Source organism: Misgurnus anguillicaudatus, chromosome 19, assembly GCF_027580225.2.
Source record: "Misgurnus anguillicaudatus chromosome 19, ASM2758022v2, whole genome shotgun sequence".
In the NCBI taxonomy this organism is placed as follows: Eukaryota; Metazoa; Chordata; class Actinopteri; order Cypriniformes; family Cobitidae; genus Misgurnus; species Misgurnus anguillicaudatus.
The window spans coordinates 19,505,604-19,531,557 of NC_073355.2; the positions used below are offsets into that span (position 1 = coordinate 19,505,604).

The 25,954-nt window shown below is 37.8% G+C and overlaps 1 protein-coding gene across 3 annotated transcripts in view; it reads left to right on the forward strand.

Annotated features, from left to right (window-relative positions):
- Positions 1-25,954, forward strand: part of sdk1a (sidekick cell adhesion molecule 1a) — a 408,423-nt gene that overhangs the window by 297,282 nt on the left and 85,187 nt on the right. For all 3 annotated transcript variants that reach the window (XM_073857057.1, XM_073857058.1, XM_073857059.1), the window contains 7 exons: positions 2,675-2,811; positions 5,841-5,988; positions 12,500-12,640; positions 15,411-15,592; positions 20,975-21,090; positions 21,269-21,464; positions 22,675-22,773. In XM_073857057.1, coding sequence (XP_073713158.1) covers positions 2,675-2,811; positions 5,841-5,988; positions 12,500-12,640; positions 15,411-15,592; positions 20,975-21,090; positions 21,269-21,464; positions 22,675-22,773 — 1,019 coding nt within the window. The remainder of the gene's footprint in view (positions 1-2,674; positions 2,812-5,840; positions 5,989-12,499; positions 12,641-15,410; positions 15,593-20,974; positions 21,091-21,268; positions 21,465-22,674; positions 22,774-25,954) is intronic.

A 25,954-nucleotide genomic window follows, 5' to 3' on the forward strand; every position in this document is an offset into this window, starting at 1 on the left:
AAGGTTTCCCAATCTGGGGTTCGCCAACCCCTTGTGGCTTGTAAGGGAATTGCAGTGGGTTCATTGATGCCCTCTAAAAATGGTACTCAAAGTTATTTTTAACCCTTCCTTGAGTAAATATTGGACAGAATATTCTTGGTTAAAAACATAGACTGCAGAGCTGTCGAGCTTTTTATAAGCCAATAGTTGGCAGAGCCTGCCCTCGCCATCTTGCCCGTGCATCACTCGCGGATGACCGAAAATGGGTAGAAGCGGGATGTGGGTCAAGCTGAGGTGGCTGGTAACTGAAACCACGCCTGCCTAGCTCGACTCTTGTGACAGCAGTGGCAGTTCACCCGTCAATCAAGTGGCCACGCCCTTAATTAAGAAGAACTTTACTTCTGCGTTCAGACCAGCCACGGTAGAGGTGTCAAGCGTGAGTGATTTCAATGTCAAGTAAATGTGAAGATGTGTTGACGCGTGTCTGGAGGTCTCGTGGTTTGAATGAGGCGTTTAGCGCTGCGCAGTAAGCGCAATTCCGTCTTATTCGCGCGGATGCCGTGAATTGAGTGTTGCCGCAGCAAACGCACAATTTGAAAAATTTTAACTTTGGCGGAAAAACGTGTCGCGTTAACCAATCAGGAGTTTGCTCTAGTAGTGACGTGATTACAGGAAGCGAGCGGAGTCGCAGAAGCCCCTCCCATGACGCGAATGTCCACGTAAATGTCTCGACTAAAATTTCACGCGCGGCTTTCATGTGCGAATGAAGCGAGGAAACTCAAAATGTTCAAGCGGCAAACTAGACATGGTAGATGGAATTTGACCCCTCAAGCTGGTGTGAACTCACGGTAAGGCTTAATATGAGTTACAAATAAAAACAGTAGTCATGAAAGGAAAAATTAGCTATACAGACCAAAAGTACTTTTTGTACCAGGCTGTAAACATATTATTTTCTGCTGTATAGTTGGGCATTTTAACATGGGGTCTTTGGGAATTGACTCCCTTTTGGACCCAGTCTCTAGCGCCATGTCGTTAAATTGCTGTTTAAGTCACTGCTTGGATTCACGTATTGGATTCATCAGAGAGATCAGAAAGGTTGCCCCTCGGTTAAACATTACTAAATAAATAAACGATGCTGTGTGTAGTGTGACAATTACACAACACTACAATATATCAGTAAAAAGGAACCTAAAATCTCAGAGGGTACTTCAAGTAAATAATTTACATTCAGGGGGTTTCGGCTGACAAAAAAGTAAAAAAAACCCTCCAATATGGAATTAAACGGATCAAATCGTATAGTATTTTTTTAGGGTCACAAAAACAAGAACAAAACAACACTGAAAAAATTTAATTAAGTTTGATTAAAATGAAATGAACATTAATTTACATTTATTTAATTTTAAGAAAACTTGATTCAATCATATTGAACTGGTGTACATAATTGAATTACATAGATCCAACAAGTTAAAAATAAATGTAATTTTAAGAATTCTTAATTCACTTAATTCAGTGAATCATGTGGAACCGGTGTGTTTTTTTCAGGTTTGATAGACGTTTAACTTTTCTTTGTTAGTTTATCTATTGGTTTGGCACAGTATAGTTTAAATATTGTACATTCTCAGAAAAAAAGATACAAAGGTGTACCTCCAAAGGTTTTATCTCCAAAGGTCAAAAATGTGGATTTCCTCTTGATTTGACCCCATTTAGGACAAAGAAGTTATCCTAAATATGATTGTTTTGCTCCTACGTCTAATTAAATGTATTTTTACTTTTCAACACCCATTTTGTTAGGATTTTAGAAAGTTCTAGTGATATAATCAAAGGTACAAAGAAGTATCAACTCTCATACACCTGTGGAAACTTCATAGTCCTCCCTGCTAGTTAAAAAGAACACAGGCATGTGATGAAATCTGAAGCCTCTCTCCATGGGTTTAATTTAGAGGATAAAACAAACATCCCAAGCACATCTTTTGGTGCTCACCGCCTGCACTCAGCAGGAACTCCATCTTCCAGAAATTATTAATAAAGTAATCAATAAAATAAAAAGTGAGTGCCTAAAGCCCGGGATACACTGCAGGATTTTTGCACTCCTATAAGATCATTACCTTGTGCGATATGGATCGTTTAAACTTGGGTACGACAAGCATGTACGACAAGATTACGTTGATGACACCTATTGAATTGGAGGCTTCAATGGCTGCACCATACGTAAACAAATACTACGCTGGTACGCAGGTCGCATCAGAAAACATACTGTGAGGTGATCATGCTGAATTTCTGATGCTGTCCGTAAACTATCGTAGGCTATCTTTGGATGCAAGATCGGGAAAATGTCTTTGAACCTCTCTCACTGTACAAAGTAGGACCACTGATGAAGAGCCACGATCACAAAAATTGTGTCGATTGTTTCACAATGGCAATCTTTCGTCTGGGACAGCCAAAAATCGTGCAGTGTATCCCGGGCTTAAGACTGGCTGTGAGATTACATCTGAATTTGGTATCAGTATCTCTTTGAACTTGGAAGAAACGGGTGTTGGGGTAAAAGTATGAGGAGATCTAAAAATGGGCCGGAGGGCATGTGGGGAGGGGCAGTTCCCAATCCACATTGCTAGTAGTGTTCCTTTAAAACCCTGTGATTGATGTCTGTTTGCCTTGTCTTCAAATCCAAAGTCTTTTTTGTTGTCTTTTCTCACAGCGAGCTGCCACACTCACCTCGAAACCTACAAGCCAGTCTGAACTCCAATGACAGCCGCAGTGTGGACCTGTCCTGGATGAGACCCTTTGATGGAAACAGCCCCCTGCTGCATTATGTGGTGGAGCTGTCAGAAAACAGTGAGATACATATATATATACAGACATACTTGTACATTGTGATTTCAAACTATTCGTCTTACTAGTATGGGCCACAAGTATTTGGGAAAAAGTTGTCGTATTTAAAAGTATATGAATGTCATATTTTTAGACTAGTAGTAGTCCTGAAATCCCTGAATTTGTAACTATTTTATGAAGTGAGTTATTTGTAAGAATTCATATTATGTGAATCATATCAGTGTGCGATTATACATAAAAAGCAATAATAAAACCCAATCCACTGGGGTAAAAACAGCTTGCACTTAACCATACAAATTACATTGTATGTATTCAAACGAATTAGTCACCTCGTAAAATAGTTATGAATTGCTGTAAGACTGTGTTGGATGTGTCACTAGGAAGACACCTAAAATGTATACTGTTAAGGGAACACCGTTGGGAACCATTGCATGAAATAAATATCAATCCAAGAGGATTTTTAAAATAAAAACATATATTGTGACAAAAAATATTTCTGGACAATGTCTAGTTGTCAGACATATGTGGAATTCAATCGGAAAGTCAGAATTGAATCTGCCAGTGTTAAAGAGTCTACTTGGCTCAATTTCTTATTCACAATATCGGTGTGAGTTGAAAACAAGTACGCCGCTGTTCTCGGTCTCAGCAGTACAAGCTGAGTTGATCTCGGTTAAGTATGGTCGCACCTCGACAGTGGTTTAAAATGCTATGGTGTACAGAACCTGGGAAAAACCCACCCAGATAGATTGATCTTCCCGGGTCGGTACAGGACAGTGAGGAATGTGTTGGAGTGAAGGTGAAGATTGCTGCCGTGGGCTTTAATAGAGCCGGGAAGTCCCATTAGGAACAGCTATCAGGACCAGAGAGAAACCTGCTCTCTCTCGGACTGCAATTTTTGCCATCTGCTCTGAGATAGCAATGCAATTAAAAACGTTTTTTTGCATTTCCAGGTTCATTCTTTCATTGTTAGGTAATCATATAAAGTCACAATGTGAGCTGTTTTAATCAGTCTTTTATGCAATAAAATGTTTTTTTATTCTTTTAATATGAATAAAAAAAAAATTTCATTTTTAAGTGACATGGACATTTCTTTATAAGACTAAGGGTGTTTTCACACATGTTGGTGCACACTGTGGTGCGGCCTTGGAGCACACCAAATTACATTGTATCATTTTCAGTTAGTGCGGTTCACATATGTTGTTTTTAGCGTACTCGAAACGCCGCACCGTACATCATGTGACAATGGTCAGCGATGTCATTGGTCTCTGACAGCTCTTACCGTCTCATTACCACCCCCTATGTTTCCACGACAACCAGCCTGACAGGAAGAGCGAAGCTAGCAAGATATGGAGATAAACGAAGCAGTTTCTTTGCTTTAACGCAAAATTGTGCAACTGTTCTATTAAAAACCCTTCTCATGAAGCCATCACTCTTTTTGTGTGGAGGACAGCTATGCATTTATAAAATCATCAGCTGAAACATCCAGGAGACAGCAAATCTCTGCAATGGACCAAGATTGCCTCGTTTGTTGTTAACCCACAATATAACACCCGGCTCACGTCACAACAGAAGCCCAGTGGCTCAAACATGTGGAGAACTTCCTGTATTTGGTTCGGCCCGAGGTCAAGCAGTGTCACACTACAGATGGGTCGCACCAGATTCAGCGACAGCCGCTCCTAGACCACCTGTTTGGAGCCGTCTCGGAGCAGCCGTTAAGTGTGCACCGTTGTGTTCACACTGACCCAAACGAACCATACTCGGACCGACACGTCATTTGGGCCGACCTAAACAGTGCATGTGTGAAAGCACCCTAAGAGACCAATCACACCAAACGCGTTATAAACATTTGGAAGCACTTTAAGAAAGAGCAGTGCGGCACGGCTTTTTTTTTGCTAGGCAACAACTGTATCAACTATAGTGCGAGCGTTTGTGAAATTTAGTTTGCTACAAATGTACAAGCAGAGCTCTGATCGAGTGTGAGAGGTGCACAAACACACAGGAGACAGTGAGTGAGTGCAGTCTCCGGTTGTTTCAAGCAACTATAAACTGCTGGCACCACAACGAAAGGCCCGCCTCTCCCCTCATCTGATTGGACAATGGAAAAACGCGAATGACGTCGGCCGCTTTTCCGTTCAGAGCGCTCCTTTAAAAAAGCTTCCAAGCTGTCACTGGGGCAGAACCCTTTAAAGTACAAGGTCGATATTTTACACTTAAAGCCCTGTTTTTAGATTGTTTATGGTGAAATAGACCGGTTTTGACTGAAATTTCGACATATGCGGCTGCCCCGAGAATTTTCGGGTGTTTGTTGTTTCACTTCCCCCCTCATTAATGGCTGTATAGTTGCACTGAAACAATCCTTCCTAAAATGCATTAAAGGAGCGCTCTGCCACATCTAAACATCCTGGTTGCTCTTTTTATTAAATAAACTTGCGTTCAAAACTACTTAGAACACTATCTAAGGCTGCATTGAAAAGTAACTTTGCGTCTACTGCCGCGTTGGACAAACAAAACTGCTTCTGTGTGTCTCATAGACTTCGTCATCGTCTTGCTGCCCCCTCCCCATTCTGTGATTGGTTCCCTTTTTAGGGGCAAAATTGGTTCACGGTTTCCATGCTAGACTTGCAGCGTGAATAAATTTGCGTGCAAGGCAGCATGGGGAAACCCAGGCTACTTTTGAGGTACTAATATGACCTTTTTGGGAACAAATGTATATTTTTTAAAAAGGTACAACCACAATAATAGCAAGACAGTAGGCCTATACAGAATTATTAGCCCCTTTAATACGCTTTAATGTAGTTATATTTTGCATATTTCATTTTCATTTATTCTTTTACTTTTTTTCTTATATTGCATTCAACATTTACATTTAATCAGTGCATGTTCCCTGGAAATCGAACCCCTGACTTTTGCATTGTTAATTGCATTGCTTAAATATTTGTATTAATATTATTTGTATTAAGCATTATATAATGTTTAAGAATGACCAATTTTGTAATTTTTGTTTTGTATTCATTTGTATAATTGTGTACCAGATTCCCCTTGGAAAGTGTACTTGTCCGATGTGGAGCCCACTGTGACCGGGGCAATGGTAAAGGGACTAACTCCAGCCCGCTCATACCAGTTCAGGGTCTGTGCTGTCAATCAAGTGGGCAAAGGACAGTACAGCTCTGAAACCAACAGGTAACACTGTACTTTGTACATAAATGCATGTTGTCCAGCCACTGTTTTATTGTTTGTTAGAATCATCAGCTCTCTGTGATCATGGATGGAAAATAACAGGAATCTCAACTATCGCATAACACTTTAACCTATTGCATCAGGCTTGTCCTTGTTTAAACTCAGTATTACTGAAATCACGACAAGTTGTGATTTTCTCTTTCACGTCATAAGCAGCAGGTTTCTGTTCTCACCTCTCGGTCTAATCAGACCCCTGAGTCGCTTGCTTTCATAGAGCCTGCAGTTGCAGGTGGCAGACGTCTCGTTTCCAAAGGCTCCTCCATCTCTTATCTGCTCCAGATGTGGCATAACACTTCATTTCTGTTTCAGAAGAAAAGAAGGTGGCGTTGTCTCACTTTAAAATTAATCGGTTTTATTTAGCTGCGCTTTGAGCCTGGCTTACATATACAGTATATATTTCATATACTGTATATAATTCCTCTGCTAAACAATTACGTTTTTGGCAACCAAAATTTTGGTGCATCCCTAGTAGTGCACTTATTCTCCTGACTCCCATTTATTTTCTCTCAATGAATCACTCTTTATCTCAACATCTGCTTTTACATAATAATGTCGGCACGTCTGTCTCTCCATGCACTGCAAATTTCAAAATTAAATGTTTTTGGTCCTAATCTATGAATAATTCTGTATTAGATTTATTTTGAAACATAATAACTTCATCTAGGTTAATGTGGAGTATGATATGATGAGAGACCGCATTACACTTTAAGGACCTGCGATAGCTTCTTAACTTTTGTTCGTCCTCATTTATATCCTACAGTAATTCCACTAAACGTGTTTGCATTACACATTTAAAGGCTTTATTTGGTAAATTATCTTCAAGAGCAGCCAGCTAAAAGCAAGTCATGCCTGGATTCATTTTGCTATCATATCATCATGAATATCCATCTGAAGTAGACTTGATCTTGACTGCTCATTACTGTATTTATTTTTTATGTAGTTTTGTCAGAATATCTGTTTGATGTGTGGGTGCTATGTGGGTGGGTTAAAAAATCATTTAGAATTTTTTGTACAGAACATACAGTACTTTAAAAATAAAACTGGCAGGTCTTGATAATTTACTGTAACCTCATGTGACCAACACAATTTCAAAATCTCTTTTTAGCACAATTAATACTTGACTGGTGAGTTGACGGTGCTTTGTTGGTGTCCTAAATACAATCTGACTACCTTTAAATATGTCTTGAGGAATATGAAAACTTAATTTTAAAAAGTGTCTGCATTTAGCGCTGTATACCATGAAATTATTACTTAAAAAAATCAACCAGAACATGGACTTTGGCCATGACATTTTTTTTAATTATACTATAAAGAAAAAACAATCCCATTTATGACATTTAGTAATAAGGGATAAAATACTTCCTATAAAATCTTAACCTAAATATTTTAAACCCCATGCACACAGCACGTTGATCACAGAACATTTGCATAAAATTGTCAGTGTGCCTTCTGTGTGAATGCAAACACATTTCGTAATTTAATTGATTTTTTTTTTCCGTAAAACTTACTTTAATTGGTAACACCTAAAAAAGTAAGTTTTGTAAGTGAAAAATTCAGAGCCGGCGACAGACCATAACTAACAGGGGGGCACGTGGCTTCCAACGGCACGCAATTAGCAAAATAACTTGCAAAAACAAGGCATTAAAACAACAAATACAATGCAAGCACACACTCATACAACTAGTACAGACTGTCAGCTCATTTCCTGTATAAAGTGGAGAAGATCACAAATTATGCGCAAAAGTTAAACTATTTTGAACTTTGACCGCGGCGCTTTGCTCGATGCAACAACAAACCGCCCTCACGTGGCGCAAGCCATTGAAATGAATGGGTTTCATAGCGCAGTGCACACCGCGTCCTAAAAGCTGCTTTACCATAATCACGTCGCAATTCTGTTAACGATCCATAGCCACACTTCACATTTAAGCTTACGTAAATTAAAACAACGCTAACTTACCTTTAGAAAAACTGAAGCCGGCGTGTACGAACATTAAACAGAAGTCAGATGAAGCAGGCGGTGCTGGTTCATTCTAAATGTTCTAATATCCATATTTTACACGATCCATAAAATGCAGCGAAAAAACATGTTGCTATCAAGTCACAAATAAAGACGTAAAGACGCATGAGACGCTGCAATACAACCAATCAGAGAAACCGGTCTATTTTAACTAAAGAAAACATATATCATATATCAATGCCCTGGAAAAATTTAAGGTGAATTTTTTTTCGTAAAACTTAATTCAATTGGAAACACCTAAAAAAGTAAGTTTTGTAAGTGAAATATTTTAGGTGATTTTTCCCCTGTAAAACTTCAATTGGTAACACCTAAGAGAGTACGTTTTGTAGTGAAAATTTTAAGGCACATTTTTTTTTCGTAAAAATTACTTCAATTGTTAACACCTAAAATATTTAAGGATTTTCAACTTAAAGTGCGAAAAATGTAAAAAGTGGCATGTAACGTATGGTGAGGACGCTGAAAAGAGTAAAGAATTTCCATAAACATATACACTTTAATTATAAATAAAACAACAAACAGGAATACTGCCGTCTTCTAAATCTTGAAGATAAATGATCATTAAACACCAACAAGTCTTTCTTTTTAGTTATAAACATTTAAAATAGCGTTTAAATTCTAATTTTTCTCTCCGAATGCAGTCCCATGGGAGCTACGAGTTTACTGGCTAGTTAGTTAAAGCAACACCAAAGAGTTTTTTTTTTTTACCTTAAAATAACGTTTCCAAAAAAGTTTCAGTTGTTCATCCACTTGAAACAGGGTGAATGGCACTTTCACATTCGCTTTGCAGCCCTCTATCAGTCAAAACCGCACTAAAGAAGTTTCCAAACGCCGGGTCGAGGTCCTGTAGTTCGAGTGAAAACTACAAAAACTTGCTTTACGGCAGACCTACAATCCAATCAGAGCCAGCTTTGCTGCAGTATTTACGACAGTGGCAATGGACAATTATGCTTCTAACCTGTAGGGGGAGCAAAGAGCAAAAACTCTTTAGTGTTGCTTTAAGATAACTAAAATCATTCATGTAGTTATAACACAAAATGATTAAGTTAATTTCCTTCTTACAAATTTAAGTGGATTATACATGATAAAATGAAGCTGAATTTACTCAATAATGTGTTCATTTAGAATTACTCAAATTATTCAACTTTTTATGTTATTTTAACTCATATTTTGATTAAAAACAAGAATATTTTTTTTTATTACAGTTTACTAATTTTATCTTTGTTAAATCTACTAAGGCACAGAAACACTTTTTATAGTGTACCGCGCTGAAGCTAAGATCATTTGCGAGCATAATAGAAGAGCACGTCTAGCGCTAGTTTATGATCAAATCAGAAACAAAAAATGTGGTTTCCCGATGTGGCTTAAGATGCTTAAAATACAATACAATCATGTCACATGTCTTTACGGGATTGTGTGTGAACGCACACACCGATTTCATGGGAATGAACCAAAATCAAACAATCTCTGGACAAATCCTGGAAACATTTTCCGTATATTTTACGTAATTTGCGTGTGAAAAGGGCTTAAAAGAGATAGTTTACCCAAAAATGAAAATTCTGTCATCATTTACTCACCCTCGTGTTGTTACAAACCTGTATAAATGTCTGCTCAACACAATGGAAGACATTTAAAGTAATGTTTGTAACCAAACTGTTTTGGAGCACTATTGACTTCCATAGTATTTTTCCTACAATGTAAGTGAAAGGTGCTCCTGCTTCCTGTTTGATTACAAATATCTTCTTTTGTGTTGATCAGAACAAATACATTTTAAGTTAGGTTTCTATGGAAACTTACAGTATCCTAAAGACATGCTATCTTTCCCTCCACGTCTCCCTTTGTCCTGTCACATCTGTCAATTTTAGGCTTATTAAGCCGAGAGAACAGTAAATGCATGACAAGCCCATTAAAACACAGCAGTGTACTTATTTTTCTGCCAATGGGTTTGTTGTCAGATGAAGAAGAGCTTGGCAAAATCATCATTAATATCCAATCACAGGCCAGAATAAAAGCCTCCAACAGTACTGTTGATTCAGAGCTAATTAATAAAGAGTTGTCCTTATGTATCATACAGATGATTGGCTTATTTTTTCTCTCATTCCCTCACAGGACACTTTGCCACACAAAGTACACCACACTACAATTAATAAACACTTCAGCTGTGTTTTTTATATTTGGAGACAGATGTTTAATGGCCGATGGCACAGTGCAAGTGTGTAAAACAAATGTGTAAATAGGCATTGCCAGAAAAGCTCTGTTCGATCGAGCGCTCGTACCTTGCGGTCATAATAAGGCAGATTTACGGAGTGCTGTCTGTGGAAAGCTTCATGATATTGGTTATAGAGGGCATTAATTATGAAATAGACTTCCGGGAAGAAATAACAAGTGTGGTCAGAGGTTTAAGAGGACTGTGACAATAAATCTAAAAGGACCCAATGATCCTGTTAAAGTTTAATGCCGATTTAACTGTCCATTAATATGAAATGTAAAGAGCAGAATGAATTAGTGGACGTTATTAAGCATTCAACACCAATTCATTTTTAAACTTCGTTAATTAACAAAATGCAAAAACACATTTTTTAGGTGGAATGAACTGAATATTGGTCACAATATCACAACAGAGATATTAACTCTTTCACCGCCAGCGTTTTTTATAAAAGTTGCCAGCCAGCGCCAGCGTTTTTCATGATTTTCACAAAAGTTGAATGCCTTCCAGAAAATGTTCTTCTTCAAATATATAAACATACAATATACCAAATGAAAGAACAGACCCTCTGCTTTCAAATAATTAATGGAGATAATTCCATTTTTGTGACGGACTTTTCATAGAGATACCATTCACAGCGATCTTTAAAACAGACACGGACATGCAGCAGCTTGCCATAGGGCAATACTTCCGGTTTTAAAAAGTTGCGGAAGGGCGCCACCTGGTGGATAAAAGCGATATTGCGGAAAGACAGAAAATCTCGTCATTGGCGGGGAAGCGTTTTCTCTTAATTGACGAGATATCTCGTCAATGGCGGGGAAAGAGTTAATATACAGTATGTAAAAGAGGTTTGTCCTTTAAGGGTTAGTCTGATAAATGCGAAAAATGTGTGTTTACTTTAGTATGTACTTTATTATATCATTTACTTTATTAACTCATTCCCCACCAGCCTTTTTAAAAAAAAGTTGCCCACCAGCATTTTTTTTATTTTTACAAATGTTTCACAAAATGCCTTTCAGGAAAATTTTCTTCTATAAATATATAAACATACAAATATATAATTTAAAAGGATAGACCATCTGCTTTCAAACAAACAAAAAAAACTGAACAGAATTTTTTTTTGAATTTTTTTCTCTTTTTATAACCATATAACTTTTCTCTATATGGGAATGTTTCTTCAAAAATTTCAAATTTTGAGCAAAAAGCTGAAATAGCTGCATTTTTGTAAAGGAGATCAGATTCAGAAGGATTATAAAAACATACAAAGAGTTTAAAATTAATTCGTTTTTGCTTTAATTATTTATAAATTGTGTAAGAACGTTGTCTAGTGGATAATAGCGGAATTACAGATTACCATAAAAAACTTGTCAGGAAAGCTTCATTGGCAGGGAAATGTTTTCTCTTAATTGACGAGATAAACCGTCAATGGCGGGGAAAGAGTTAAAGTGGTCATCAAGTTAGCAAACATCTTCAGCTTCAGTATGACAACTTTTGTAAGGAGATTTTGTATGTTTTTGTACATTACCAAACTTATTTATGTTATGGAGCTGTTTGTTTTCAATACAACAGGACTTCCAGCCTTTTTTGAGCTGGATTGTTTTGATGGGAAATGTGTTAAGGTCTGTCATATTTTGATGTTTGCCCAAAGCCCTTCATTTTTAAAACCCTCACAATACCAGTCAACACGTAGGAACTGAGACCTTTAATAAACCACAACATAATCTCTAAAAGAAAAGAAATGTTGGTCTCTCCTTTCAGGATGAAACAGATAGTGCTGTTTTGTTCATTTCTTCAAAGGAAAGGTAGCAAGTACCACTGGGTTAAAATTGACTCCTCCACCAGACATAAAAAGCTGTACTGTGGCCAACAGTAAACTATGAGATGGTCTTATAAAAAAAAAATGGTTGTATTTCTAATTCAAACGCTTGAATAGCTGGCTGAGTGCTGAACCAATAAACGCAACATTATTGTACAACCCAAGTCTACATATAAACATACAGCTGTCATTTAAGCAGCAGTTTCACATATCCAAGCCACTTACATAAGAGCTTTTGTTGATGTAGGCGGATGTGACACAGGGTATCTGGTTGGTAAATGGACTTCTGTAACACTTAAACAGCCATATTGTTGTGCCCTGGAGAGACTCAAATAACCTGAATCCAGCAAGGGCATATGGGCTACTGAATTAGATATAAAAATGCATTTTTTGAATCGTTCTTGTATTTTCTCTCCAGACTGATGCTGAGAGAGGAACCTCCCAGTGCTCCACCCAAAAACATTGTAGCCAGTGGCAGAACCAACCAGTCCATCATGGTGCAATGGCAGCCGCCTCCAGAACCTCAGCTGAATGGAGTCTTAAGAGGCTATGTGCTCAGGTAATGCATGCGCACATTTTACCAATAAACACTGTCTGATGTAATGAGTGGAAATGCCATTCTTGTTGTTTCCACGATATTGTGGCTTCAAAATTCAATAGACCTTTTTATTGACGTTTTAGTAGTGTGATTTCAGCCAAGCTGTTTATATGTTTTCACTTCACTATATTTTTAAATGTTTCCCTAACTCATCTTAATGTGCTGAGGCAATACGACTATAAGTAACCTATGAAATTATTTCCTCCAAAACCTGTAAAATATTTTTTGTTTGTTGGAAAAGCCTGACATAGCAACATTGGTTAGGATCAAGATTGTTTTTACTTTTTTAAAGCAACACTATGTAGTTTCCATGTAAAAATGACTTACAGCTCCCCCATGTGGTTGAAAAGCGCAACAGTGCCTGGTATCAGACACTCTTCTGCAGGCAGGGGGAGGGGGCGGGGCTGTGTGCTCTACCCTCCACTGCCACTTTCAGAGCGTGCTTGTGGCAGCTAGGAGGCTGCTCAGGTTGCAGCAACAGTACAATTTGTCCAGTTAAAAGTTGTTCTATCACTGAAATAATTTTTGAGACATTATTTAAAGGTAAAAAAAACTACATAGTGTTGCTTTAATGAAATTATATTCTTTGTTGATGGAAATCTATTGCAGATATGTGTCTTTACCTGCACCTTGACATATGAGAAGCAGTCAGAAATTATATCAAGTTTCACAAACTGCTTTGTGGTTCAGACATGACTGAATGTAATGACTTGTAGTTTAGACTTGAGAAACCATTTTTGTTTTCCCAAAGGATCTTTCAGTCATTGGTTTTTAAAGCACAGTACACACTAAGCTAAGGTGCAGGTTTTGAGCGTCATCTGACTACATTTTTTCAGCGTGTTTCACACCGTCTGCTAGAAAGTAAGTCACCGTCATCTTTTTTTGGGGCGATTCACCTTGTCAAATCAATGGAAGCTCTTGTATGGGAGTCGGATCATTCTGATTAGCTGTTTCGCATAGACTAAACGAAAACAAAAGTGAAGAAGCAAGCAAACAATGACATGAAGAAGGAACTCACTGAACACTAATATCATTTATTGTATTTTTTATTCAGATACGTGAATATTTTAAAAAGATGCCTCTCATAATATGGATGTTTTTCTGCCAATTTTAAATAAATTAATTAATGATAAAAATGAAAATGGGAACCAGATTTACTATTTTATTATAGACAACTGTACACAAAATTGAAAATTAAACCATTTTATTTTTATGATGATAATGCATCTTCCCTGACAAATTAAAAAATAAAATGCAATAGATGATTTGACATAATTTATTAGAACAGACTCAAGGCAATATTGCCAAAATTAAAAGGAAAATGTAAAAAAGAAACGGCACCATTTTTTATTAATGCTTATGCAATAATGGTGACCAAAATCAAATTTCATTTTATGTTCTTTTTTATTTCATGGTTTTTACTTTTATTTTCAAATTGTATGCAAATTCTATGTTAATTAGTGGGTGGGCTTAACTTGCTCACATAACAGTCAGGGACCTATTTTAGGATCTAAGCGCATGGTCTAAAGCACACGGCACAAGTGCATTTAGGGCGTGTACGAATCCCCTTTTGCTAGTGTAACGACGAGGGAAATGGTCTATGCGCCTGGAGCACAGTCTAAAAGGGTTGTTCCTATTCTTGTAATGAGTAAGGGGTGTGTTTTGGCCATAACGTGCAATAAACCAATGAGAGTCTCATCCTCTTTAAAGTCTGTGGGGTAGCATTTAGAAAAATCTAAATAAAAATCTAAGTATTTGCACTTTTTAAAAGCAAAAAAAATCTGCTTAGCCTACTTTAAATAACAAAATCAATATTGCGCCATTGACTTTAGACCAGGTTTTAATTGATCTATGGCGCAGTCTATTTTAATCGTCTCAAAATAGCAACACGCAAACAATGCGCCTGAACACACCCACAAATGGGCACAAATGCATTTGCTATTTACACAACGTGATGTTGGACTTGAGAATGATAACTGCGCTGGGCTGAAACTAGCAAAAAACACTTGCATCTCGCATTGAGCTGCATTGCGCCGGGTGAATGATAGGTCCCTCGGTGTCTGAGGCAGTGTTGCCAACTTTATTGCTAGATTTAGCTACTTTTAGACCTCTTTAGCGATGTTTTTTTTACAAAAAAGCAACTAATAACAAATCTGGCAACTTTGTTGGCATCGGTTTGGTGTGTCCCTACCCTAAAAGAACCATTTCTTTCTAAACTTTTTCTAGTATGAAGAACTTTTTTCCACTACATGGAATGTTTAGGCAACAAAAGGCTTTTGTGGATTTTAAAGATTATTTATGGAGCCACAGAGCACAACAAAGAACCTTTTAGGATCCTTTATATTTAAGAGTAAAAGACAAGCTGTCTTTGCATTGTTTAGGGTTTGTCATAAAATTCAGTCAAGCTTTCGACTGAGAAACACATTGCCACTTGTAGAGTTCAAAGTGAGTTGTCAAACAAACTCAAGTTAGTTTGTCATATAGTATATATATATATAATAACTGTATTATTTGACCACTTTTACCCTCTGCCATGCATGTGTTGTAAATATTTACCCTGTTGTTGATAGCATTCTTCTGTCTGTGATGTATTTAACACAATTTGTGTCCTGTAAAGACAGAGTGAATGTAGCTAATCATTATCTAGCCCGTAGAATGGCTCCTAACAGAGCAGTGACCTGGAAAAAAATCATTGTCGTTCACTATTTGTCCATCGATTCCTCTCATGCAGGTACCGGCTCGCTGGTCTCCCCGGAGAGTACCAGCAGAAGAACATCACCAACCCAGAGATCAACTACTGTCTGATCACAGAGCTCATCATCTGGACCCAGTATGAGATTCAGGTGGCCTCATACACAGGGGCGGGTCTTGGCGTCTTCAGTCAGCCTGTAACAGAGTACACACTGCAGGGAGGTGAGACCCCATTTGTCCCGTTGAGTCGTGTTGTGCTTCTTTAATCTTCTATGTTTTCATCTTTCTTTAATCATTTGATCAGTTAAAAGGCAGGATGTGCGCTGGTTCAGACCGGTCGACGCTGTACTTGTTTACATGACACGCTCAGGTCAGCTTGGCCCTCATGTAGACGGCACATTTATTTTAGATCCCTCTTTATAGAAGGCCGACTTTCATGCTAATCCTCTTCAAAACAATTAGGTCCATTATCCATGAGGTCTCTTCAGACATAAATTACACCTCCATGAGAAAAGACTCTGTGAAAGCCAACTTGGGAAGTTCAGTGTCCTGATTGGCCATTTGGATGATTATCTGAGGAACCTCAAACGTATCTACTTAGCATTGAGGGCCCTATTTTATTAATCATGGTCAGAATTAGCACTCTTGATGACATCAATGCGATAATTGAAACGAAGAATTATAGTCACAAAAAATATAGTAATTGCATGGAAAACATTGACCGGTTTCGATTTTCTCTTTCCACACAAGAAAGAAGGGTTTGGAATAACTCGAGGGTGAATAAATGATCACAAAATTTCATTTGGGGTGAGCTATTTCAAATGAGACAATGTCTTACTTCTTCCAGTTGTTTTTAAGGAGTAAAATAAATAAGCACCAGGTCTACATACGGTTTCATACAGCACACGTTTTACCCGGCGAGGGATTTGAGGTGGGGAGCTGCGCCTCTGGTAGCTGAAGAGCATAGACTCTGCTGCATAATGAATGTGTTTACACCGCTTGAAGAGGGAGCTATAATTGGCCGAGTTTTAAAAGATAGTCTTTTCATTGAAAATAAGTCAAAGCTTGACAGACAACCTGAAAAGATGAGCTTCAGAAAAAAGCTCTCACTGGGCAGACATGAATATGCTTTTTGTATGAATTTTTTGCTAGGGGGTTATAAATGTACACAATTGATTCCACAAAACATGTTTTGCACAAATGTAGTCGAAAAATAGGTTTAGTTTGAGCTGCCCTTATAGAAAGCAGTGATTATGGCAGAGATCAGGACTGTTATGACACATTGACTGTTATGGCTGATATAAAGCTGTTACTTTAATTCCCTTCGGCCTTTTATAAGAACACTGGATATATAAAAGAATACAAATCGAGCCATGTTGCAATTGTAAAATCATATATTTTACTGGCCTGCTTTATTGGTTGATATTAACGTAAGTTAATAATGTTGTGGAAGTTATTATAAACACAACTGCTAATCATAAAACCTCTGGCTGTTTATTCAAAAGACCTCAATAAAACTGTGACTATATCAGAGTCCCTCGGGAGATGGATATGGCTCTGGTGCTGTCTGTGTTCAGATATGTTTAGTGCTGATTGACCCGGTACAGACTGTATATGACTGTCAATTTATAAGGCTTTGTGTATTGAAAGCTTCTTGTCATATCAAAGATGCAGGTCTGATGCAGAACTAAAACATTACTGTTTTTAGCATTAAGTAAAGACAGGATCGCATATAGCTGGAGCTTTTCATCACCGTCCTCTTAGTAGCTTAAATAAAGAAAAGACTACATATTTTTAATCCATTAACATGTTAGGTCTTTAAGATCACCTATTGTCCAATTCACGTTTTAAATGTTCTTTTGTGTGTAAGTGTGTATTAGTGCATGTTAATGATATGCAAAAGGTACATCGCTCAAAGTAGACGATGACGCAAATTATCATTTCCAACATAAATAGAGCAGTATTAGGGGCCAGTCACACCAAAAGCGCGTTTAAACGCTTGCAAACGCAAGGCGCGACGCACTGCCTTTTTTAAAACAGAGCAGTGCGGCGCGGCTTTTCATATTGCTAAGCAACCACCGAGTCAGCTGTCTTGTCAATCAAATATTGAAGCGTGAGCGCTCTTTTGCTGTTAACTGTCATATTAGCAGAAACTTTAAAAAGAGGACGCTTGCTCTGACCTTGTTTGAGGGTGAGAGGTGCACAAACATGCAGGAGAGAGTGAGCGAGTGGAGTCCGGTTCTTCAAAGCAACTGTAAACTTCCCTCACCACAACGTAAGGCCCGCCTCTCCCTTCATTCGATTGGACAATGGAAGACGCGAATGACGTCAGGCGCTTCTCCGCTCTCAGTGCTCCTTCAAAAACGCGTGCGCGGCAGAAAACCGCAAGGCGCTCGGCGCGCATAAACAGCGCGCAAACGCGCCCTGCCCATAGAATATCATTCAAAAAAGGTGCCTGCAACTGCCATAAACGCTTTTGGTGTGACTGAACCCTTACAGTATCATTTTTTTCTGTTTAACTAGCTTATGTAACATTGACTACCCATTTAAGACTTTTAGAATCACTTTCACTTATTAATATTTTTTCACATACAATAGCAAATTCATTAAAACTGTGGATAACAAAGATGGAACATACTGAAGTCAATACTGAAAACAATCAAAAAAAAAAAAAAAACTCACTGATGGATTTTTTTTGTAATAGTTTATAAATGTATACAGAAATTTTATTTTTTAGTGTAGTGCAAGGTTTTATTAGGCCTTAGTTATTAAAGATAAGGTTTACCTACTTTTATAAAATAATGTATATTTAAAGATAAAAACATATGCTATTTTTATACATTAAATAATAGAATTTAAACAGTGCATTTACAGAAATATTGTACTTTTTTGAACCTTAAAATAGCTCTGCGGCCCTCCGATGAAATGTCAATTTCAGAAATGGCCCCAAGCCAGTTTGAGTTTGAGACCCCTGATCTAGAGAGATAAGTTGCCCTCAAACTTTTAGTTTTTGAATGAAGTGAATTTTACTGTACGTTGTAGATCAGGGGTAGGCAACGTCGGTCCTGGAGTGCCGATGTCCTGCAGAGTTTAGCTCCAGCTCTAATTAAGCCCACCTGAACAGCTAATCAAGGTCTAAAGAGTCACTTGAAAACTACAGGTAGATGAGGTTTTATCAGGGTTGGAACTAAAATCTGCTGGCCCTGAAGTTGCCTAACCCTGTTGTAGACAAATCCAGTTTACACGTGTAGTCGTCACTTGAAATCATTAGTTCATATAAAATATTTCTGAAAACCCTGACAATACTATTTTGATCAAATAAACTTGTTCTCATTATAATACAGAAGATGGAATGGAAATCATAACCGACTATGTCAAACATCAAATAAATCTTAACAAACTCCATTTTGACATGGAGAGACGTGAAGAATATGCTAAACAGGGTCCATAAACTGTAACAAAGCACAACTTTAAACAACTGAACGGTGACTTTACAGAATTGACAATAAAACAACATCAATAAATTGACAATAAATCAACATCAATAAAACAAAAAATGAGCTAAACCTTCCATGTCGCCTTTTTACTATATTAAAGCCCCATCATTTCTTATCATTTTATGAAGTATAAATAATCAAAATATTCAGGGGCAAGGGATTATGGGTATTCCTTGTGGCATTTTATCCTTCAAGTCCAAAAAATTTGCATCCATCCTTCACAAAAGAAATCCAAACGGCTCCACGATGATAAACAAAGGCCTTCTGAGGGTAATCAGCGCCGTTTTGTCGTAGAAATATAAATTTTGAAAAATTTATAAATGAAAATAACTAGCTTCCGGTAATCTTAGTCGCGTCCGCATTAAAGATGAGAGCGTAAGCATTTTACGGAGGTTTCTGTGCTGCTGCTCTGTTCCCCCGCCCTCCGAACTAGGAAAAGTGCGTACACTACGCTGATACTCTCTCCGGAATACAGAGCAGTTTAAGATGGCGGCGTTGCCGGAAGCTAGTTATTTTCGCATTTAAAAATCAATGAAACCGTGCACCGTGATGGTTCTTTGTGCAATATTCATAGTCAGGTTAAAATCTGCCTCCGACTCGTTGCATGTTGTTCTCCTGAGTCTGATATGAAGCTATGCAGAAAATAAACCTGCGTTACTCAAACTCGTGACAATGATGATACAAGAGAAAGGCAACAAACCCCTTAATTATAAAGTTGCACAACCTCTATACCCACCAGAATAGAGAGTCTTTGTGCCATTCACTATGATCAGTCATCTTTATAAACTAAAAGCAGTTGTCAAATGAAAATCTATTACACTGCAAATACCTCAAAATAATACTATATATTATTAGTATTATTATTATTATTATTATTATTATTATATTAATATAAAAACTAAATCTAATTTAACAAAAAAAATGCATGTGCAACAACAGCATAATAGTGCTAATGTACTGTATGGCTGTGTGACAATATGGTTTGTGTCTATGTATAAAACAGTTCCAGTCCTTGATTCTGATTGGTCAATAGTTGTACTTTACTTCACTTTGCGTTGTGCGCCTAATACGAAAAAGCAGGCTCTTGTACCTTACTGCTTACTTAAATATTTGTTTTAATTCAATTCAATTTTATTTATATAGCACTTTTCACAATTGTTAATTGTTTCAAAGCAGCTTTACATTAATAGATGTAGAAAAAGCATAGAAAAGCAAGCGTACTAATAATGTAACGTATACAGTAAAGTATTAAGTTAAGCCAATGGTGGCGGACTCTTCAGGGGATGAAAAAACCCCTAGGAGAAAAGCCCTCCTGGCTAGTCATATATCGAGGTATATGAACGGGTAAGCGTATTAAACTGGTTCCGCCGGTGGTCGTTGGTCAGACATCGGCTAGGCATCGTGTTGAAGGACGGTCAGTAGATCAGTGATGTGATGATCTTCACAGCAGCAGAACTGGGTCTGTTTATCTCATTGTCCTCAGGGTCGAGGACAAGACAGGGAGAGAGATACAGAATCCTATTAGCGTAGGGGCCATTCACATGTAATGCAAGTGTCATACAGTATTGTGGTTTAAATCAGCTCAGTTCCAGACAGGCTAACTATTGTGGCATAAGTATATTACCCAGATGAGTTATGTGAATGCTTTGTTCTGGACAAAATAACTATTGTGGGATAAGTACATTTACTGGACATTTTATGTGAATGCTTTGTTAAAGAAGAATGTCTTAAGTTTAGATTTAAATTGATCGACTGTGTCTGATACGTGAACATTATTTGGTAAATCATTCCAGAGCTTAGGGGCAAAGGATCTACAACCCAGGGGCGTTGCACAAGATCTCGGGCCCTAGGCATAGGCAGTCCTGATGGGCCCCCATGCCCCACCCCATAATATATTTCAGACTTTTCAAGGGCCCTCTCTTCCTTTGGGGCCCTGGTAATCAGTAATGGTTTTACCCCCAGTCCGACGCCCCTGCTACAACCTTTAGACACTTCACACATTTAATATCAGGGGGTCCCTGCTCCATGCCTTTTTCATCTAAGGGGTCCCCGACCCAAAAAACGTTGAAGACCCCTGGTCTAATGTAAAGTATGTCCTTGTCTCTAGTTCCTACAGCACCACCACAAGGTGTGGAGGCCAAAGCAGTGAACTCGACCACTATCGAATTTACTTGGAATCCACCTCCTCAGCAGTTCATCAATGGCATAAATCAAGGTTACAAGGTACATCCTCTTCCCATTCACTGTCGGTCAAACATGCATGATCATATTATAAAAGCTGGAGAGTAAACAGGAGCTCCAGGTGCGGCTTATAGAGACCATTTCACATATGAGTCATGTTTTCTCAATGACTCAAAGTTTTTAAGGCTGCATGCTTAAGTGACATTGGTTTGACCCGCAGCTGATGGCTTGGCCTGAGCATTCACCAGAAGAGGTTATTGTCGCGACCATCACCCCTGATTATCATGGAACACGCCACCTTGGGTACATCAGCGGTCTGAAAAAGTTTACCTGGTACTTGACGTCAGTATTGTGCTTCACCACACCGGGGAACGGACCCCGCAGTGTCCCCAGACTGGTGCAAACACATGAAGACAGTGAGTAATAATTTTTTTGTCAGTCCATACCCCATTTATCCATATCTCACTAAATCTTGTTACTTCAATCGTATGTCATTCACAAACTTCATAAAGAAGCACTGATATGTATGTTTTCGCTTTTATATTTGTAATGTCTGGAATCGTTTTATAAAAGCAATAAGGTACTTAAGGGCTAGTGCTGTATCATGAATAACTCACTTAAGACTTATTCATGATACAACACAGCTTCTCGTACCATATTGCTTATTTAAATATCAGTGAAGAGTCATACAGCGCATACCCAGATGGTGCAGGGTTGTAGTGGTTGAAGCATAGGGCTGGTACACAGACATTTCTGAGCTCCTATGAAGAAACAAGCTGGCACATTTCTCCAGGGACAGGGTGATTTTTCTTGTAATAAGTGTACTGTAATTTGCTTTGGATAAAAGTGTTCGCTAAATTACCACTTACTACCCCCCAATAACATTTGCACCAAGTGGTATCAACTCTCAAAGTGCTTAATCTGTGAAATGTACCACAGTCATTAACATGGTAATTTACATTATTGTGAACCAGAGAAGAAAAACAAGGTACCTGTTGCATGAACTATCAAAGCTTCCAGATAATTGCATTAAAGCAGAATTATTCCGCGCAAAATGTTGTTTATTTAAAATACAGAGAATCCCAAACCACAGATAATTGCTTTTATAATATCTTAAGGTGACCACAAGCCTTTGCCCTTTTACCTCCATGACATTGTGTTGTTGCTATGAAACTCTCTGGGCTAGTTTGCGCATGATAAAATACTAAATTACACCATGTCTTAGAAAAGTCACATTAATTAAAGTGCTGCTCAGACTCCAGCATAAATACTGATCTCGGGGTCAAGTCCACATAATTATATCAACATCTTTAGGTGGCTGTGACACTACAAGTGAGAAATTAGCTTGGCTAATTTTAAGAAAAATGTTAATGGAAAAAATGAACCCAAGCAGTGTTTGGTTGTGCGTGTCATGTTTTGCTGTCTCTCTAGGGGCATTTGTTATGGTCCCCACAAGGAATATGGTTTCATATCTTAATAGAAGACTTAATAATATCATGTTATGTGTAAAAAGGCTTTGTGTTAGGGTTAGTTTAAAATGAACTAGATTGCAATAAAAATCACCTAACAGGGAGCAGTTGATAAACCTGGAAATTTGAAAACAAACATGTTTGTATGTGTGTTTAGTCCCAGGTGCTGTTGGTCGCCTGAGTTTTACAGAGATCTTGGACACATCTATGAAAGTGAGCTGGAAGGAACCTGTGGATAAGAATGGTATCATTACTGGTGGGTATATCTAATGTTTTTTACTGCTTTATTTGAAACATAACTTTAAAGGTGACATAGAATGATTGAACAGAGTATTTACCCTTGTTCTGTGATGTGACATGTAGACAATTTTTGTCTTCCTAAAAATCCTCTCTCAGATAGCTCTATTAGGGTGGGGGATTTTAAACAAGTGGTTTTGCACCTATTTGGCTCCCCCTACTGGCTTAACTTGCAATCTCATTACTGATTGGCTGACTTTGCTGCCAGTCAAAAAATGTAGCCAATTATTTTAAAGTGGAGGGGCAGTTAGATGCCTGTGATGTCATAAGCATCAGTTTTTCAGATTGGGCTGTTTTCTGGCTGACATTTCTAAGAGGAATTTCTATGAGACTGAGATGTTTAGCACTTTTTGTGTGTTTGTGAATGTGGGTAGACTACCATTATTCAGCAAAGACAAGGTAAAAATGTTTTTTCATTCTCTGTCCCCTTTAATAGGGACGTAAAATTAAGAACAACTTGTCTTTTCCACTGATGTCATTCAAGCCCTTTTATTGTTTAACCCTTTCCCTCCCTAGTTTCTTTTGTTTTGCAAAATATCCAGTTTCACTTAAAATGCATCATATTTCAGAAATATCATAAGCACCATTTTATGTTAACTTAAAATAGTCATTCTTCCAATATTCTATTCAATCTTTCATAAACAAATCTGGTAACTCTTTACAAATAAGGCTGTATTTGTTAACATTAGTTAATTCATCAGTTAACATGAACCAGCAATAAACTATACAGTACTTCCACAGCATTTATTAATCTTAGTTTATGTCAGACTTTAGCTTTGTATAGTGCATCCCTTTGTGTCCCCACCAAGGAAATTAATGACATAAACCAATCTTAAACTAGGAATATTAAAATAAACATTAAATTATACATAATTTATGATGAAATAATGTCTTTTAAAAAATGTCATAAAACCCCTGCCACCATCTCACCCACCCACAATTTTTATTTAATTTTTTTTATTTACATTTAAATTTAAAAAAAAATCTATAGATAATGCACAATGAACACTTTTGTTGGCATTAAAGGAAAACACCACCGTTTTTTAATATTTTACTATATTCTTATCTAAACTTAGATGAATTAATACATACCTATCTTTTTTCAATACGTGCACTTAATCTTTGTACAGCGCGTCGTGAATGTGTTAGCATTTAGCCTAGCACCATTCATTCCTTAGGATCTAAACAGGGATGAATTTAGAAGCCACCAAACACTTCCACGTTTTCCCTATTTAAAGACTACTGTTACACGAGTAGTTACACAAGTAACGGTACATTCACACGGGGCGTAAGCGTTAACGCTTCCCATTGACTTTTAATGGGTGACGGCATGTGTTGCCGAACTGAATTGTGGATCCGTCTGCGCCGCGTCAGTGCCATTGCTCACGGTAAAAGTTGAACATTTCTCAACGTTTCAAGCGGCAACACGTGTGTCAGCCAATCAGATCGCCTTATGCAGGGCCAGCCAATTACGTTTATGGAAGACCGGAGGATGTATTATGGCCACTGTGATTGGCTATTGGCCACGTTTCAGACAAGCCTTCCGTCAAGCGTTAACACTTCCGTCCCGTGTGAATGTACACTAAATAGGTGGCACAAAATAAAACGTGGTGATAAATTTAAATGAGAACTATATTGTACGGTGGAAGAGCACTTAGTTTGCAGCACTTTGACCTCGGTGCGCAGTAACATCATCACTCTTAACTACTCCCCCTCTCGCTCAAACTTCCTTCAATATTACTGGGCCTGAGGTCGAAGTGCTGCAAACTAAGTGCTCTTCCGCCTTACAATATAGTTCGCCACGTTTTACTTTGTGCCACCATACTTACACGTGTAACTACTCATGTAACAGTCTTTAAATATGGAAAACATGGAAGTGTTTGGTGACTTCTAAATTCATCCCTGTTTGGATCCTAAAGAAATGAATGGTGCTAGGCTAAATGCTAACACATTCACGACGCGCTGTACAAAGATTAAGTGCAAGCATTGAATAAAGATAGGTATGTCTACTTTTTCCTTTAACAAACATGAACAAAAACTATTTTGCTTATTGTTAGTTCATGTGGATGGATTCAGCCAATCCATTTACTAATGTTAACAAATACAACCTAGTAATGTTTAAGAATAAATCTATATAAATTTGTTTGCTCCAGCTCCTGAAAACTCTTAAATGAAATCTAATCTGCCCCCCTCTGTTTAAATGTAGACAAACATTGCATGAGACAAAGCAGGTGGGGCAGTAAAAGATCTCCATTTTCATTTGGCAACTCTTTGATGATCATATAACTTTATTAATGGATACACTTCTATTTAACACTTCATTGGGTTTTTGCACAAAGGCAATTATGGCATGATTGTTTGCATTGAGTTGGCAGAAACAATTCTCACTCTCTGTTGCACAGCTGTTAAAAGGTGCTGTTGTGATATTGCATGTTTGTGTGAGGTCGCCTGTCTCTGTTCAGTGGGTGTGAATACATGCTTTTTAGTAGTCCGATAATGCCATTTATCCATATTATGCTGAAATCGTTACCATAAGGAATGAAAAGAAATTTAATGAAAGAAATGTTAACTGCGATCAGGAGACTCATTAGCATGAGTTATCGTTGAAAAGCATGAAGGGTGAATCTATGAGAGACTGTGAAGAACATGTCCAGCTCATATTTCACCTTCAGCTCCAAAGGAATAGGAATTACATTTTGCTTAAGCACACTTTCTCCTCAATTATCATTACTGTAATGCAAAAATCATATACAGATACACTCACCTAAAGGATTATAAAGAACACCATACTAATACTGTGTTTGACCCCCTTTCACCTTCAGAACTGCCTTAATTCTACATGGCATTAATTTAACAAGGTGTTGAAAGCATTCTTTAGAAATGTTGTCTCATATTGATAGTATAGCATCTTGCAGTTGATGGAGATTTGTGGGATGCACATCCAGGGCACGAAGCTCCCGTTCCACCACATCCCAAAGATGCTCTATTGGGTTGAGATCTGGTGACTGTGGGGATCATTTTAGTACAGTGAACTCATTGTCATGTTCAAGAAACCAATTTGAAATGATTTGAGCTTTGTGACATGGTGCATTATCCTGCTGGAAGTAGCCATCAGAGGATGGGAATGGTCAGAAACAATG